The sequence below is a fragment of the Trifolium pratense genome, linkage group LG2 (assembly GCF_020283565.1).
Source record: "Trifolium pratense cultivar HEN17-A07 linkage group LG2, ARS_RC_1.1, whole genome shotgun sequence".
In the NCBI taxonomy this organism is placed as follows: domain Eukaryota; kingdom Viridiplantae; phylum Streptophyta; class Magnoliopsida; order Fabales; family Fabaceae; genus Trifolium; species Trifolium pratense.
The window spans coordinates 38,476,486-38,490,163 of record NC_060060.1 but is presented as its reverse complement, the minus strand read 5'-3'; the positions used below and the strand labels follow the sequence as shown (position 1 = coordinate 38,490,163).

General features: G+C 31.7%; 4 protein-coding genes and 1 non-coding gene across 5 annotated transcripts; 2 read left to right on the top strand and 3 right to left on the bottom strand.

Annotated features, from left to right (window-relative positions):
• The first annotated feature begins 1,073 nt into the window (after nucleotides 1–1,073).
• Nucleotides 1,074–4,500, top strand: LOC123907177 (cyprosin-like). Its single transcript, XM_045957330.1, has 13 exons — nucleotides 1,074–1,469; nucleotides 1,574–1,634; nucleotides 1,770–1,864; nucleotides 2,070–2,182; nucleotides 2,286–2,454; nucleotides 2,552–2,591; nucleotides 2,731–2,795; nucleotides 2,893–3,006; nucleotides 3,103–3,167; nucleotides 3,372–3,528; nucleotides 3,766–3,885; nucleotides 3,970–4,058; nucleotides 4,154–4,500. Exons 1-13 carry the CDS (start codon nucleotides 1,140–1,142, stop codon nucleotides 4,236–4,238), a joined length of 1,503 nt encoding a protein of 500 aa, XP_045813286.1. The 5' UTR covers nucleotides 1,074–1,139; the 3' UTR covers nucleotides 4,239–4,500.
• Nucleotides 4,368–4,438, bottom strand: TRNAG-GCC. Its single transcript has one exon. It is a non-coding gene; the product is annotated as a tRNA-Gly (tRNA).
• An 894-nt stretch (nucleotides 4,501–5,394) lies between the features above and the next one.
• On the bottom strand, nucleotides 5,395–5,715 carry LOC123904673. The gene has a single exon (XM_045954308.1). The coding sequence runs from the start codon at nucleotides 5,713–5,715 to the stop codon at nucleotides 5,395–5,397; it is 321 nt and encodes a 106-aa protein (XP_045810264.1).
• A 2,236-nt stretch (nucleotides 5,716–7,951) lies between these two features.
• Nucleotides 7,952–9,515, top strand: LOC123907176 (rhomboid-like protein 14, mitochondrial). The gene is made up of 2 exons (XM_045957329.1): nucleotides 7,952–8,336; nucleotides 8,423–9,515. The coding sequence occupies exons 1-2, from the start codon at nucleotides 8,133–8,135 to the stop codon at nucleotides 9,209–9,211; spliced, it is 993 nt and encodes a 330-aa protein (XP_045813285.1). The 5' UTR covers nucleotides 7,952–8,132; the 3' UTR covers nucleotides 9,212–9,515.
• An 875-nt stretch (nucleotides 9,516–10,390) lies between these two features.
• On the bottom strand, nucleotides 10,391–12,931 carry LOC123904672 (self-incompatibility protein S1-like). Its single transcript, XM_045954307.1, has 2 exons — nucleotides 12,577–12,931; nucleotides 10,391–10,524 (listed from the first exon to the last, which is right to left on the bottom strand). The coding sequence occupies exons 1-2, from the start codon at nucleotides 12,929–12,931 to the stop codon at nucleotides 10,391–10,393; spliced, it is 489 nt and encodes a 162-aa protein (XP_045810263.1).
• Nucleotides 12,932–13,678: the final 747 nt, after the last annotated feature.

Here is a 13,678-nt window from a genome sequence, read left to right as displayed (position 1 = left end):
TAGGCAAGAATGTCGCTTGAAACACACAGATGAGTAGAGAAGAATCCACTTAACTCCGACCTCGGTCACAACCTAAGCAGGAGGAGCCTCATGTGCATGAGAGTCCTGCTCGAGGAGCCATTACTTCTTGGGGAGAGCTATTCCGAGGACTACGATATGTCTATCATGTCATTGTACGGAGCCCGGGTGACATGACATAACGGAGATCGGGTGACATGACATATCCGAAAGAGATCGGTACAATGTCCATTTAATATTTTTTTTGCAATTTATTAGTTTTTTTGCCACTTAAATGTACTGGTAAAGAAAAGAAGATAATTAAATTGAATACTCCGGACAAAAGTTGTTGGTTCAATGACGTTATTATTGGATTTATTACCAAATACCTCTAATTTTATGAAATAAACTTATAAGTTACTTCCTCCGGTCTTATATATAAGAGAAAATTCAATTTTTAGATTCATTAAGAATCTAATGTAGTTGATCCACAATATGGTCTATATACATTAGATTCTTAATGAATCTAAAAATCGGAGGGAGTAATATAATAAGCTATAAGCTAACTTATTTGTGTTAGTTAGACCTGTTAAAAGTCTTCTCCAAGAGGTGGTACGATGAAACTAACAACTTTCATATACCATTTATATTTTGTATCTTTGGATAATCCCTATAAATGTTTTGGAGAATATTATTTTGGTTAGAGACTAGAGTAATTTGTTTTGCAAGGGTAAATACTAAATACCATGATAATAAGCGTAGAAAAAACAAGTATAAGTAATATTTGTCGTGTGCATAAGTGGAAGAGTAATCCAGAATACTATGCCAAAGCTACTTCGTTTACCGTACTGGAAATTGCATTCATTACCCCTACACGAAACTACCCAGTGCTTTCTATGCAAGTGTAAATTGTTTCTTTGCAATATTAAAAGTTCAAAATTATTTACAAGGGAACAAACTTTATGTTGTTTTTAGGAGAAATAGATATTGGAAGGAACCATATCATATCCGTATCATAGCTACATATTTATATTTTTTGTAATATATAGTATATACTATATACTATATAATATATAGTATATGAATGAATATTAATATGATTATTAGTGAAAGGCATGTGACATTTTTGTGACTTAAAAAATATGGGGTTCAAGTATTTTCTAACCGTGATGTGCTTATGGGCTTTGTTCAAATCCATGGCTTTTGCAACTTCTGATGATGGGTTAATGAGAGTTAGTCTAAAAAGAAAGACTTTAAACATTAACACTCTTAATTCTGCATGGATTAAGGAGGTTGTTAAGGGTATTAATGATAATAATTATTTAACAACAGATATAGTTTATCTAAAGAATTATCTTGATGCACAATATTTTGGTGAAATTGGTATTGGTTCACCTCCACAAATCTTCAAAGTGGTGTTTGATACTGGAAGCTCTAATCTTTGGGTCCCATCTGCCAAATGCAGATTGTCTGTAAGTTTCACAATGATTTAATCACTTCTTCAAATTTCCTTTTATTTTACCAAGATTGTTTCAAAAACATGATATGAGTAATTTGAGTATGGGGTTATATGCAGATTGCTTGTTACATTCATTCCAAGTATAGGTCCAAGTTATCTAGCACATACACAAAAATAGGTAACTATAAATTAGCATGAAATTTAATCTATACTCTGAAGTTCCTCCATTTGAATGTTGTTTTTTGGGAAAGTTGTGTAATTGTTTTTGTTATAATGTTCATACTCAGAAATTTTTGATTTGGAAAATTTTTAGGAACATCGTGCAAAATCCCTTTTGGCCGCGGACACATTCCTGGCTTCTTCAGTCAAGATAATTTAAAAGTTGGGAATATTATCATCAGAGATCAGGTCAACCAATGTTTATGGCTCTTTTCTTTTTCGGTGTCAACACGTGTTAATGTTGATTATATTCAATTATTTAATTTTCTAAAATGGTTACTGGCGTTAACATGTCGGTGTGTTAGTGTTGTGTCCATGTCAGTGTTTCATATTGCTTCAAATATGTTTGTGCTTTGGTTAAACCTGTGGTTAATTAGTTATTTTAATCCTGCAGGAGTTTACTGAGATTACAAAGGAAGGATCATTGGAATTTTTAGCAATGCATTTTGATGGGATACTTGGACTTGGATTTCAAGATATTTCAGTTGGACAAGTCACACCAGTGTGGTACTAATGCCTATATTTGATCTGATTTTCCCTTTTTTTTCTAAGTTTTTTCTGATATACATCAAATAGAGTGATAAGTTATGTTCATAAATCATAAACACAGGTATAATATGATTGAACAAGGGCACATGACTCAAAAGGTTTTCTCTCTTTGGCTAAACCAAAATCCAACTTCAAATATAGGTGGTGAAATTGTTTTTGGTGGTATTGATTGGAGACACTTTAGGGGTGAGCATACTTATGTTCCAGTTACTCAAAAGGGATATTGGCAGGTATATTTATTATATTTACAACTATACTCATTTATCTGTGACTCTTATCTTATCATCAACCATGTCAACATTGATTTTTGGTATTTTTCATCTTTAGATTGATGTTGAAGACATTATACTTGCAACCAATTCAACAGGTTCTCTACTTTTCTTGCATTTATATGTGAAAACAATTTGACCTTACTATATTTTGTTATAGAAATAACTTAATATATAAGCACTTATATGATAAGCATTTTTGCTAAAAGCGCTTAATTAAGTTGTTTATATCTATAGGGCTATGTGAAGGTGGTTGTGCTGCTATTATTGACTCAGGAACATCTTTAATTGCTGGTCCAACAGTATGACATCTTAATATTATACATCTATGTTGTTACTTTTTTTCATGTTACATTTTTCATTTGGTGTATTTTTCTTACTTATAGTTCTTGTTTGTAGAGTGTTGTGGCTCAAATTAACCATGCCATTGGAGCAGAAGGATATGTGAGTTATGAATGTAAAAACATCATCCATAGCTATGGTGATTTGATATGGGAATTCATAACTAATGGGGTTTGTTCTCTAGTCAATTAATCCTTATTATATACTCAAAATGATTATCATTAATTGGAAATTAACCATTGTTTATATATTTTCTTATGTTTTCAGTTAAGACCTGAAATTATATGTGTTGACATTGGACTCTGCTCACGTAATGGAACACATGGAATAAAGTACTATATTACTCTTTTTGGTCCTTAATATAAGAATACGTTTAACTTTTAGGTTCATAGAATGTTTGACGTAGACCAAATACGTCAAACATTAACCGTAAATTTTTCTTATAATATTTTTTCAATTCCCTCTTATTGATTATCTTTTTATACACATTCATTTGTTTCAATTCTTTTAACAAAACTATAACATAAACATTGCAGTGATGGTATTGAAACAGTGGTAGACAATGAAAGTTGGGATGAGACACAAAGTAGAGAGAGTCCCTTGTGTACTTTATGTGATATGATTGTGTTTTGGATTCGAGTTCAGCTTAAGCAAAGGAATACCAGAGAAAGAATATTAAAATATATTGATGAGGTAATTAATCGTTGTATAATAGATTTTTACATCTCAGTACTGTGAATTTAACTCAGTTGACAATGACATCGCATTATATATGCAAGAGTCGGAGTTTGAATTTTAGGCACTCCACTAAGTCATTAGACTACTTACCAAAGAAAATATTATTACATCTTAGATGTATTATCCTTTTATTTCCAATTAAGGACTTAACAAGCTTTTACTAATCTATTTTCAACATCCTTGTGTAAAAAGTTATGTGAGAAGCTTCCTAATCCAGTGGGACAATCATTTATAAACTGCGATAATATTCCGACCATGCCGGAAATTATATTTAAGATTGGAAACAGATCATTTCCTCTATCTCCAGAACAGGTACAAATTTATTTCCCTTCAAGTTTCCATAAATATAGAAATTTATCAATATTGTTTTTCTTTATTTTGTGGTTTTGATTTCAGTATATCCTAAGAGTTGAAGATGGCTGTACAAGTGTATGTTATGGAGGTTTTGTTGCTATAGATGTGCCTCCACCACAGGGTCCTCTATGGTAAAAATGATTATTGATTTATCATATATATATATTATATGATTTTCACTTCATGCATGGTGTGTGTTATGAACTTAATGATGGTTTAATTGCAGGGTTCTTGGAGATATATTTCTAGGGGCATACCATACAGTTTTTGATTCTGAAAATCTTCGTGTAGGATTTGCTGAAGCTGTTTAATCATGGTTTAGTGTTAAGTTTTTTATGTATTTATTTGTTATTAAGAGTAAAAAAATTGAATTAATAGCAGATAAGGCAAGTAATTAATAGCCAACCATAGTTAAGAAAATTTGAGGAAAAAAAAAGAATTGCACCAGCCGGGAATCGAACCCGGGTCTGTACCGTGGCAGGGTACTATTCTACCACTAGACCACTGGTGCTATTGTGTTAAAAATTGCATTTGTTGTTTATTTGACATAGAATCTATTTTTTATGTTGCCAATCGCCTCCTTCCGATGACCTCGTCGAAAAGTTTAGCAGGTCCACCCTCCACCTTCTTGGAGTAAAATTTCATTTTTGGCTTTTTATTATTTTGCCTGACAAGGACTTTTTTTTTTGTGACTATGGTTACAATTTTAAAGAACAAGGTTAAAAAAAAAAAAGGGAGGAGTAGGAGATCAAAAATCTGAAATCTTAATAATCCATAAATAATTTGAAATCATAAAAGTTTGTCATAAAGGCATGAAATCCTGCATTAAAAATCTTGTAAAATAAAAGTCTTTTAATATCTCACAAAGTCAATATAATCCTATAAAGTCTTTTAAAATCTCAATTCAATACAGCACATAACTCCTAACTCAACCGACAAAAATGCCGAAATTGTTAGGTCGATACGTCGTGATCCAAGTTCGAACTCAGATCTCATGATTATATGTAAGTTTAATTTCAATAAATTACTACTTCATCTAAGATTACAAAAAAAACTCAATTCAATCAAATGCACCCTCGTTATTGTATTTGACTTGAAAAACAATCTATATTTTCTCTCTCATTGACGAAAATATTCATATTCAATTGCAAGATTAACTTTGGTCACAAAAATAAGTGCAAAATTAACTAGCCCTTAATTTTTTTTTAAGACACCTGAAAATTTGATTCCCTTCAATGTCTCCCTCGCCATTTTGTTTTAAAATTGAAATTAAATCATATATTTTCTAAATTTTACTCCAAGAAGTAATATGATATCTGAGAACCACCGAAAATTGTCTTGATACAAGAATTCTATGAATAAATGTAAGGTAAACATTAGGTTGTATGGATTGTAATTTTTTTTTATATAATATATTGCTTATTCATTATTACCAAATAGCTAACATAATAAGACATACAACATATATTAGTGTAGAAGATGATTTGTAGCTAAATATCCAATAACACTAAGAAACGACATCTCATTATTCAGTGTAGAAATAGATGAAACATCAAATTTCTTTTCATCAGCCAAAAAACTTTCACACCTCACGGGTTCATTGCCAGCAACTTTGGCATCATAGTTTGCGCTCATTGGATCTTCAACCAATTCTTGTAAGGAACTCTTAAATTGTATAACTAACACATTGTAATTGCTTGCACATTGTTTCATGGCTTCAGAAGAATGATATTTGCTCATAAAAATTTTAACGTAGTTTTGCGATTTTGTGGACTTGTCTATTGCCATTTTTAAGTACGCCTTACAAAGAGTAAGATAGTCCTTAGCCGAAGTGATTTCAGAGTTGGCTTCTAGAAGTTTCAAACTACGTTGTTTATCGGAAGCATCTTTACATACATTTTCATACAAGAGGAGTGCTAGCAAGACACTCTTTAACAAACACACTATTCTTCATACAATTTGGGGCTAGCTGCTTGTGAAATTGCAAGAGAAATAAAAATCAATAAAATTGTGAGAAACAAGGTTAAAGGTGTTGAAAAATTCATTTTTTTGTAATAAAAGTAATTTTTATTACCGATTGAATACTATGAAAATTACTTTAAGATTCTTAATTTATAGACATTACCATCGTTTGTCAATTAATGGACAAACATAATTAATGTTGGAGTAATATGGTTTTAACCCATAACTTTGATTAAGATAAAAGAGATATGCGTCATCTCATCTAATTGCTCTTGAGTTTATTGTCACAAAGAATAAAGAAAACAAACAATTGTTATAAAAATTATCATTTTAGAATTCATTCAATACGCTTAAACATAATTAATAAGTTGAATTTTTTTATATTCACGAAGAAAAAAAGAAAAATACCCAAGAGCACTTAGATGAGATGACGCGGGTCTCTTCTAGCTTAACCAAGGTCCTGGATTCGATTTATGGTTTGGGCATGCGGCAGTGTTAAAACTCTTAGAGAGAGTTTGCCACCTATTTGGATCCCACAAGGCTCGAGGGATTAGTCACATTAGTTGTAATCAAGACTGACCCCCGACTATTTGGAGGTCCGACCCCATATGTTAAAAATGGATCCCTTACTAAAAATATAAAATAAAAAGAATAATCATCATTTTAATTGTAAATACCACCTGTAACATATAAGAATTGTTTTTTATTCACTCTAACTTTTCTTTTAAGTGTGTGTGCGCGCGCACGCATGCATGTGTGGGTTATGCGTACATGCGTATGTCTTAAAATAAATAGATCAGATTCACAACATTCAGTTTTTTATCAGTGCGGCATATTTGGCTATTAAGATATCCTATATGCCATTTCAATGACTCAGTTTTATAAGGAGTGCATAATTGTCTTGACAGTAAACTTTATTCGTGGAGATGGCATAGCTGTATATTCCAAGATTGTAGAATACTAGCCAAAAAAATGTCTCTCAAAACAAAAGAATGTTGTAAACTTGTAACAGCGCAGTCAAGAACAAATCCAAAAGAACTCAGCAACTTTTCCTTCCAATTTTGCAAGATTTTAGCAGAAGCCGACCTTCTGCTGTATGTTGGAACCATCCCAACATATTGGGTAAACTGTGACTGGCTTATTCACGTATGGTATGTATTCAGTCCTACTTGAGTAACGCGATAAATCCAATTGGTTGACTAAAATGGAATGATATTGATTTTGCTCTCGACGCATATTGACCCGGAATTCTTGAAATGAAATGATATTGATAGACGTCACATATTTAAAAAAAAAAATCAAAGGGATTATTTGACAATTTTTGCAATTTCATGGGAACATTTAGCCATTTACTTATTTTATGGATTTTTTTTAGTTACCAGAATATTGATACAAAATCCTCACTTGTGTGTCCAACATGTTACTCAGGTTATGGATTTATATTGATTTGTTTTCGAAAATTCTAGGAGGAGGTTACTCATATATTATAACAAAATATGATAATTAATCACAAAAAAGAAAATCCCATGAAATACAAAATGGAAAAAATTAGTTAAAGAATGTTTTCGTGAACATAATCTAGTTAGTAAGGATATTTGATGCAATTTGTAGGAATCAAGGTTTAAATTTTGACACTTTCATCTATTTATCTTAAAAAAGTGGATTTTTTTCTTTATTTACAATGTTCGCAATTAAGATCGAACTTAGGATATCATCTATACTATCCAAAATTTCCACCTCTGCATTAAACCTAGTGGTTTTTAAATAAAAAATAAAATAAAATTGGCTTTCTAGCCACTAAAATGTTACTACTTGACGGGGAAAAAATATTAGACAAAAAATTGGAAGGAACAAAAAATAATCGAGTAAACTGTCAAAATATCCCCTGAAATTTTAAAATTCGTCAAATACTCCCAAAATTTAGAAATAGACAAATACCCATATTTAACGAATTTTAAAATTTCACTAAAAAATAACCACATTTTTTACAACAAAAAAAAAAAAGCACAATAATTAATCGTTGGAGATTTGTGTAATTACGATTGAAGCCCGATGGGTGAAAATGAAAAGAAGGATCGAGAAGTTTCTTCGCGCACCAATATTCATGAATTGATACATTTCTTAACGGCCAAGGCGTGAATCGCCGCTATCTACTACATTTTCTATCTATTTATCAATCAAATCAAAATCAAAGTGTTGTTCGAATTATCACTGCAAAAGAGAAAAGAACTCAAAACAAAATCATGGATGTAACAATTGGAAGAGGAACAATGCTTCCATTACTAGCTCTTCACACTTTCACCGAATATTACAGATCGGAATCAAAACCACCCGTCACCGCCGCCTTAATCGCCGCCAACACTCTCATCTATTTCCGACCTCATTTCCTCCGTTCCATCATTCCTCCCATCGAACAAGTCATGTTCAACTCCCACGTCATCCTTCAGGTATTTCAATTCCAACCTAATTCACATCGATTCAATTAATCATCACTAATTAATGAAACTAATCTCGATTAATTATCATTTCACAGAACAAGGATTTGAAGCGATTCTTCTTATCGGCGTTTTACCATACCGGAGAATCTCACCTTGGTTACAACATGATATCGCTTCTATGGAAAGGGATGCAATTAGAATCTTCAATGGGAAGTGTTCAATTCGCTTCTATGGTAGCTTCTCTTCTTACTTTATCACAAGGAATAACCCTAATTTTATCCAAATCGTTGCTTATTTTTTTCGATTACGAAAGATCTTACTATTATGAATACGCGGTTGGTTTCTCTGGTGTTCTTTTTGCAATGAAAGTAGTTCTCAATTCACAATCAGAAGATTACAGTAATGTTTATGGTGTTTTAGTTCCGTCGCGTTATGCTGCTTGGGCTGAGTTGATTTTGATTCAAATGTTTGTACCTGGTGTGTCTTTTATTGGTCATTTGAGTGGTATACTTGCTGGACTTGTTTATTTGAGATTGAGAAGGAATTTTTCGGGTGGTTTGAGTTCTGTTATTAGGGGTTTTAGGTCTGTGTTGAATTGGCCTGTGAGTTTTTTAGGTGATTTGTTTGGGTTTCGGAGGGGACGGATTACTGGTAGGGGGACCGTTGGCCGAGCTGGAAGGAGTGCTGCTGCTCGGCCGGCTGCTAATTGGAGATGTCAGGCGTGTACTTTTGATAATTCTGGTTTGTTGAGTGTGTGTGAAATGTGTGGTACTGGTAGGGATGGTGGTTCTTCTTTGCAACAGGATCCCCGTGATTACTATGATTCTGATGGGCTTCCTTTGGATGAATTGCGCCGCAGGAGAATTCAAAGATTTGGTAGGTGACGAAATGTTATCGTGATGATGATAGAAATAAAACTTCAACAAATAATACAATTGTCAGTTGGATGTAGAAATTTAGTTGTTGTAATAAAAAATTAAAAATAAATTTAGTTGTTCATACTAGTATTAGATATTTTGAAAAAAATACTAGTATTGGATATCATAAATTGTTTCTTATGTATGTAGGTGGATATAACTTTGTTGTGTAACTATGAGCTGATACTGTAACGAGTTATTTTAGTAAGTTACATAACATCTTGGTACATGAAACAATTGATCCTTTTCTTCTGAGATTGGTTTAGCATTAGTTTCCATGTCGAATGTAGCTAAGAAGTTTTAAAATTATTATTTTTGTCCAATTTTATTCGAAAGACTGTTGCCATTGAGCCGTGGGCAACTGCCACCAAAAGTCTAGAGCTCCACCGTCGTAATTTTTAAAACTCTAATATGTAGCTTCTGATTTAATGAATATTGGTATTGATATTTTCCAAACATACATGCATAGTGTTTGTGAAGATGCAAGTTGCAGCCTTGTCTGTAAATATGTAAAGGAATGGGAGATGTCTTGGATTTAATTGTTTTGAACTAATATTTTTTTAATTCTATTTGTTGGTTACTTCAATTTCATGATATAGTGTTCTTGTTGTCTTATGGTGACTGTTTGAATTTTCAACCAACGGTGGTGGATATACTTGATCCTGACTGTATGAGTTTGTTCTCTCTAAATGCCAACAGTAATCCAGGTTCTAATATTAAAGTTCTGTACATGTTTTTATGTCCCTCCATTTGTTGAGTCACCTAGAAGGCTAGAATAGAACTGTTTTGTTATCTGATAGTGTACTAAATCATATGCTACAAATATTGTGTTGAATTATATTTTTCCATTGTAGACATCTATCTACTTTTTTTAAGTTAACAGAGTAAGAAAAACAAAATAATCACTGATCATACATTTATTTAACAGAAAACCTTCCAACCACTACTGGAATCTACTTGATAATAATCACTGATATCACACTCCATTTCTTGTTAAGCCCAATAGGTTATAGGTCTCTGTTTAAGAGGGATAGTGTGCTGTGCAATGAAGTTGGAGGATAGTGAACACTTACCATTAATTTATTTATAGGTAGGTATTCTGTGAAGCTTCTAAGGGTGGACAAGTCCAAGTTTTCTTCTTCAGCTTCATTTGCCCTTGGCAACAAGAGAAGCAATCATGGTTTGCTGTGCTGCCCTTAGTGTGGTCCATAGGCATGCACTTTTTCTAACCGAAACAGCAAAATTACATGTTCTCAAGTGAATGATGTCGTTGTCATATACTACAAAAAACACAAGGATGTAGGAACATATTGATTAAATGGATTTTTCTCATTATGCTTTACTTTTATGTAGAGTTAAACAGTAATATTGGTCTCTGAAAGTGTCATTCGTTGTCATAGTAGTCCTTGAATCAGCAAAAAAAACATTTTAAAGTCCCTGACTGTTGATTCCGTTAGTCAAATTAGTCCAAAATGTTAAATTGGTGTTAACTTTGATGATGTGTCTCTTACTTTTGCCACGTCAGATGCTTATGTGTGATGTCCACACTAGCGAGGGACCAAAATGAAAAAAAGATAGAAACACTTCATCTTCTTCATTCCAACCCATCATCTACTCTTAAACTCACTTTAACCTTCATCTTTAAAACAAAATCCATAAACCAAAACAAAAATAAAAATTTATCATATCTCAAATTTTCACAACACCACCAACAAACTTAGATCTCACAAATTTCGATTTTGGGTTCAGAAAATTTCCTTAACAAAATTAGAAATTGTGAAACCAAAATAAACAGCTCTCAAGAATTGTGAAACCAAAATTTCTTTAACATGTTGAATATATAAATTGGATCTAAACTCATAAAGATGTATTTGTATCAACTTCCTCTTCAACATGTTTTTCCTTTTCTGTTTCTTGGTGAGAAAACATGAGAAGAATGTTAAAATAAAAATATGAAATCAGATGAGAAAGAAGATATCATTGTTTAGGGGAAATAAGAGGTGGGAAAGGACAATTATCGTGCTAATGATTTACCAAGTTTTGTTGATTTTTGGGTTTTGGTGATGATGAATTGTAGTGGTGGTGAGGTTGTGAGAGGGAGATATGGGATGAAGATGAAGATTTGAGTTTGTTCATATTTTTCCATAAAATGAAAGAGGTATTGTATTCATTTTAGTCCCTCGCTAACATGGAAGTCACACATAAGCATGAAAGTAACACATAAGTATCTGACATGGTGAAAGTAAGGGACATATCATCAAAGTTAACATAAATTTAACGTTTTGGACTAATTTGACTAACGGAATTAACAATTCAGGGTTCAAAATGATTGTTTATTCCTTTTATATACTACCAAGTACCAGCTAAACCGTGGAAAGTGTTGAACATTTCAGCTTCCTTTCGTCTTTATATTCCATTATTTAGAGGAGTATGTCCCTGTTTATTTTTTTAAAAAAATTGTAATAGAAAATTCATTGTTTTTTAATTAATAACAAGACAATATTCCTATTAATTAGGCTTAAAATAACGTTACAATATTCTCATCATGGTTAAAAGACATAACCGAAATATCCTTTTAATTAGGATTGAAAAGCAACCATAATGAGTTCAATAGGAATAAATAAAAATGTGTATTGATTGATTCAAAAGATAAATTAATTAATTAATTATATACTAATTAACTTTAAAATAAATTATTATATGAAAATGTCCAACACAAGCATCAGGCAACGCCGAATTATCCCTAACCAACAGTGGAGTTCCGGCCAAACTCTCAACGGAGTATAGTGGCACTTCTACCGGTGGAACTCCGTTGGAAGTTGCTGTCGGATTATATTAATATTAGCTTATTATTTCAAAAAACATTATTTATATAGCTTTTTGTTTTATAATACTCTTTTAAAAGGAAGAAAATGACTTGTCAGATTTTTAAAAATGGTTGGATAGATTGAATTTATCAAAATTATTGAATGAACTGAATATAATCCATTAACAATACTACTGTGTAATAGATGAATTGGATGAATGGTAGATTATCGACTCAAATCAATTGTCACCCTAGTTAGTACTAGCTAAATATTATACACAACATAGTATGAAAATATGATAGTGTCCAAAACAAAATAAAAGCAACAAACATTCAAACAGAAGATGAGACTGAAACTATCCCCTTAATATTTTATTATAACAAATTCATATAGAGTACAATTAATCTTAGCTTCTTAGAATTTAATATGCAACCTTGAATAAATTAATCCTTGAAATCACTAATCATTTTGGCCAATGGTACATGAATTCCCAAAAACCTGTTTTTCCATTTAAACCATAAATACCTTCAGCAGCTACTATCCATGAACATTCACTGTCACACCGTACATGGTCCTTGGCATATGAATATGCCTCAATATAATACTGTGGAACTTTTTCCCATCCTAAATTACAGAAAAATAATGTTGTTCTAAACAAATTAACATCGAAGCTAAACCCATATTCTTGTCCATCGGCTATGTTTTGCGCTCCAAGATCATCATCTCCGGATTTACAATGTATGCTCAAATTTTTCCCAGATCCTAGTCTGTTTTTTATGCTTACATGTTTTTTGCATTCAACAAGGGTGCATAAGCATAACCCAATTACAAGAAATATGATCGACACATTTTTCACCTTAGATAAATATTGCGCTCCCATTATTTAGGCTACTTTGTGACCCTTTTGGTTCTGTTAATGTCATAACTTATCATATATAGAATTTCATATGTAACATTGAGGAATTCATTGAATTTGAATTTATTTAATTTTATAATTTGTAATTGTATAGAAGGAATTTTTATTTTTTTTTCCCTTCCTACCACGAATTACCACACTTGTCGATGTTCAAATGGAACTATTTTTTTTTAGTCAAAAAAAAATGGAACTATTTTTAATTTCAATTAATATCAAGTCTATGTCAAAAATGTGTGCAAGAGATTATTTTTTTGCTAGCATTTCTCTTTAACCAAATATTGCAAAATAATAAGTTTTTTTGACGTCACCCCTTGATAATTTAAGTGTGTCTACCTAACAATCAATAAATCATATACATGTGAAGTAAAAGTTGGTTAAAATTATTTGTAAATATCATATGTAAATCTACTTACGTGACTTGTTTTTATTAGTTGTTAGATAAATAATTTAAATTATCAAGGGTATAGTAGTGTATGCTCATCAAATGATAATTACACAAAATGAATGAACATTTTACACCGTAATGTCTTATATTCAATGGCGTGTAATATTTAAAAATAATGCTCATTGGCATGGTTCAATAATATTTTATTATTTACAATTAAAATTTATATTCGTTAAAATATTATTGAACTATATAAGTGTAATTACATTATTTAAATATTATATTCGTGTAGTTTGACATCTTACACACATACACACATGTGCGCG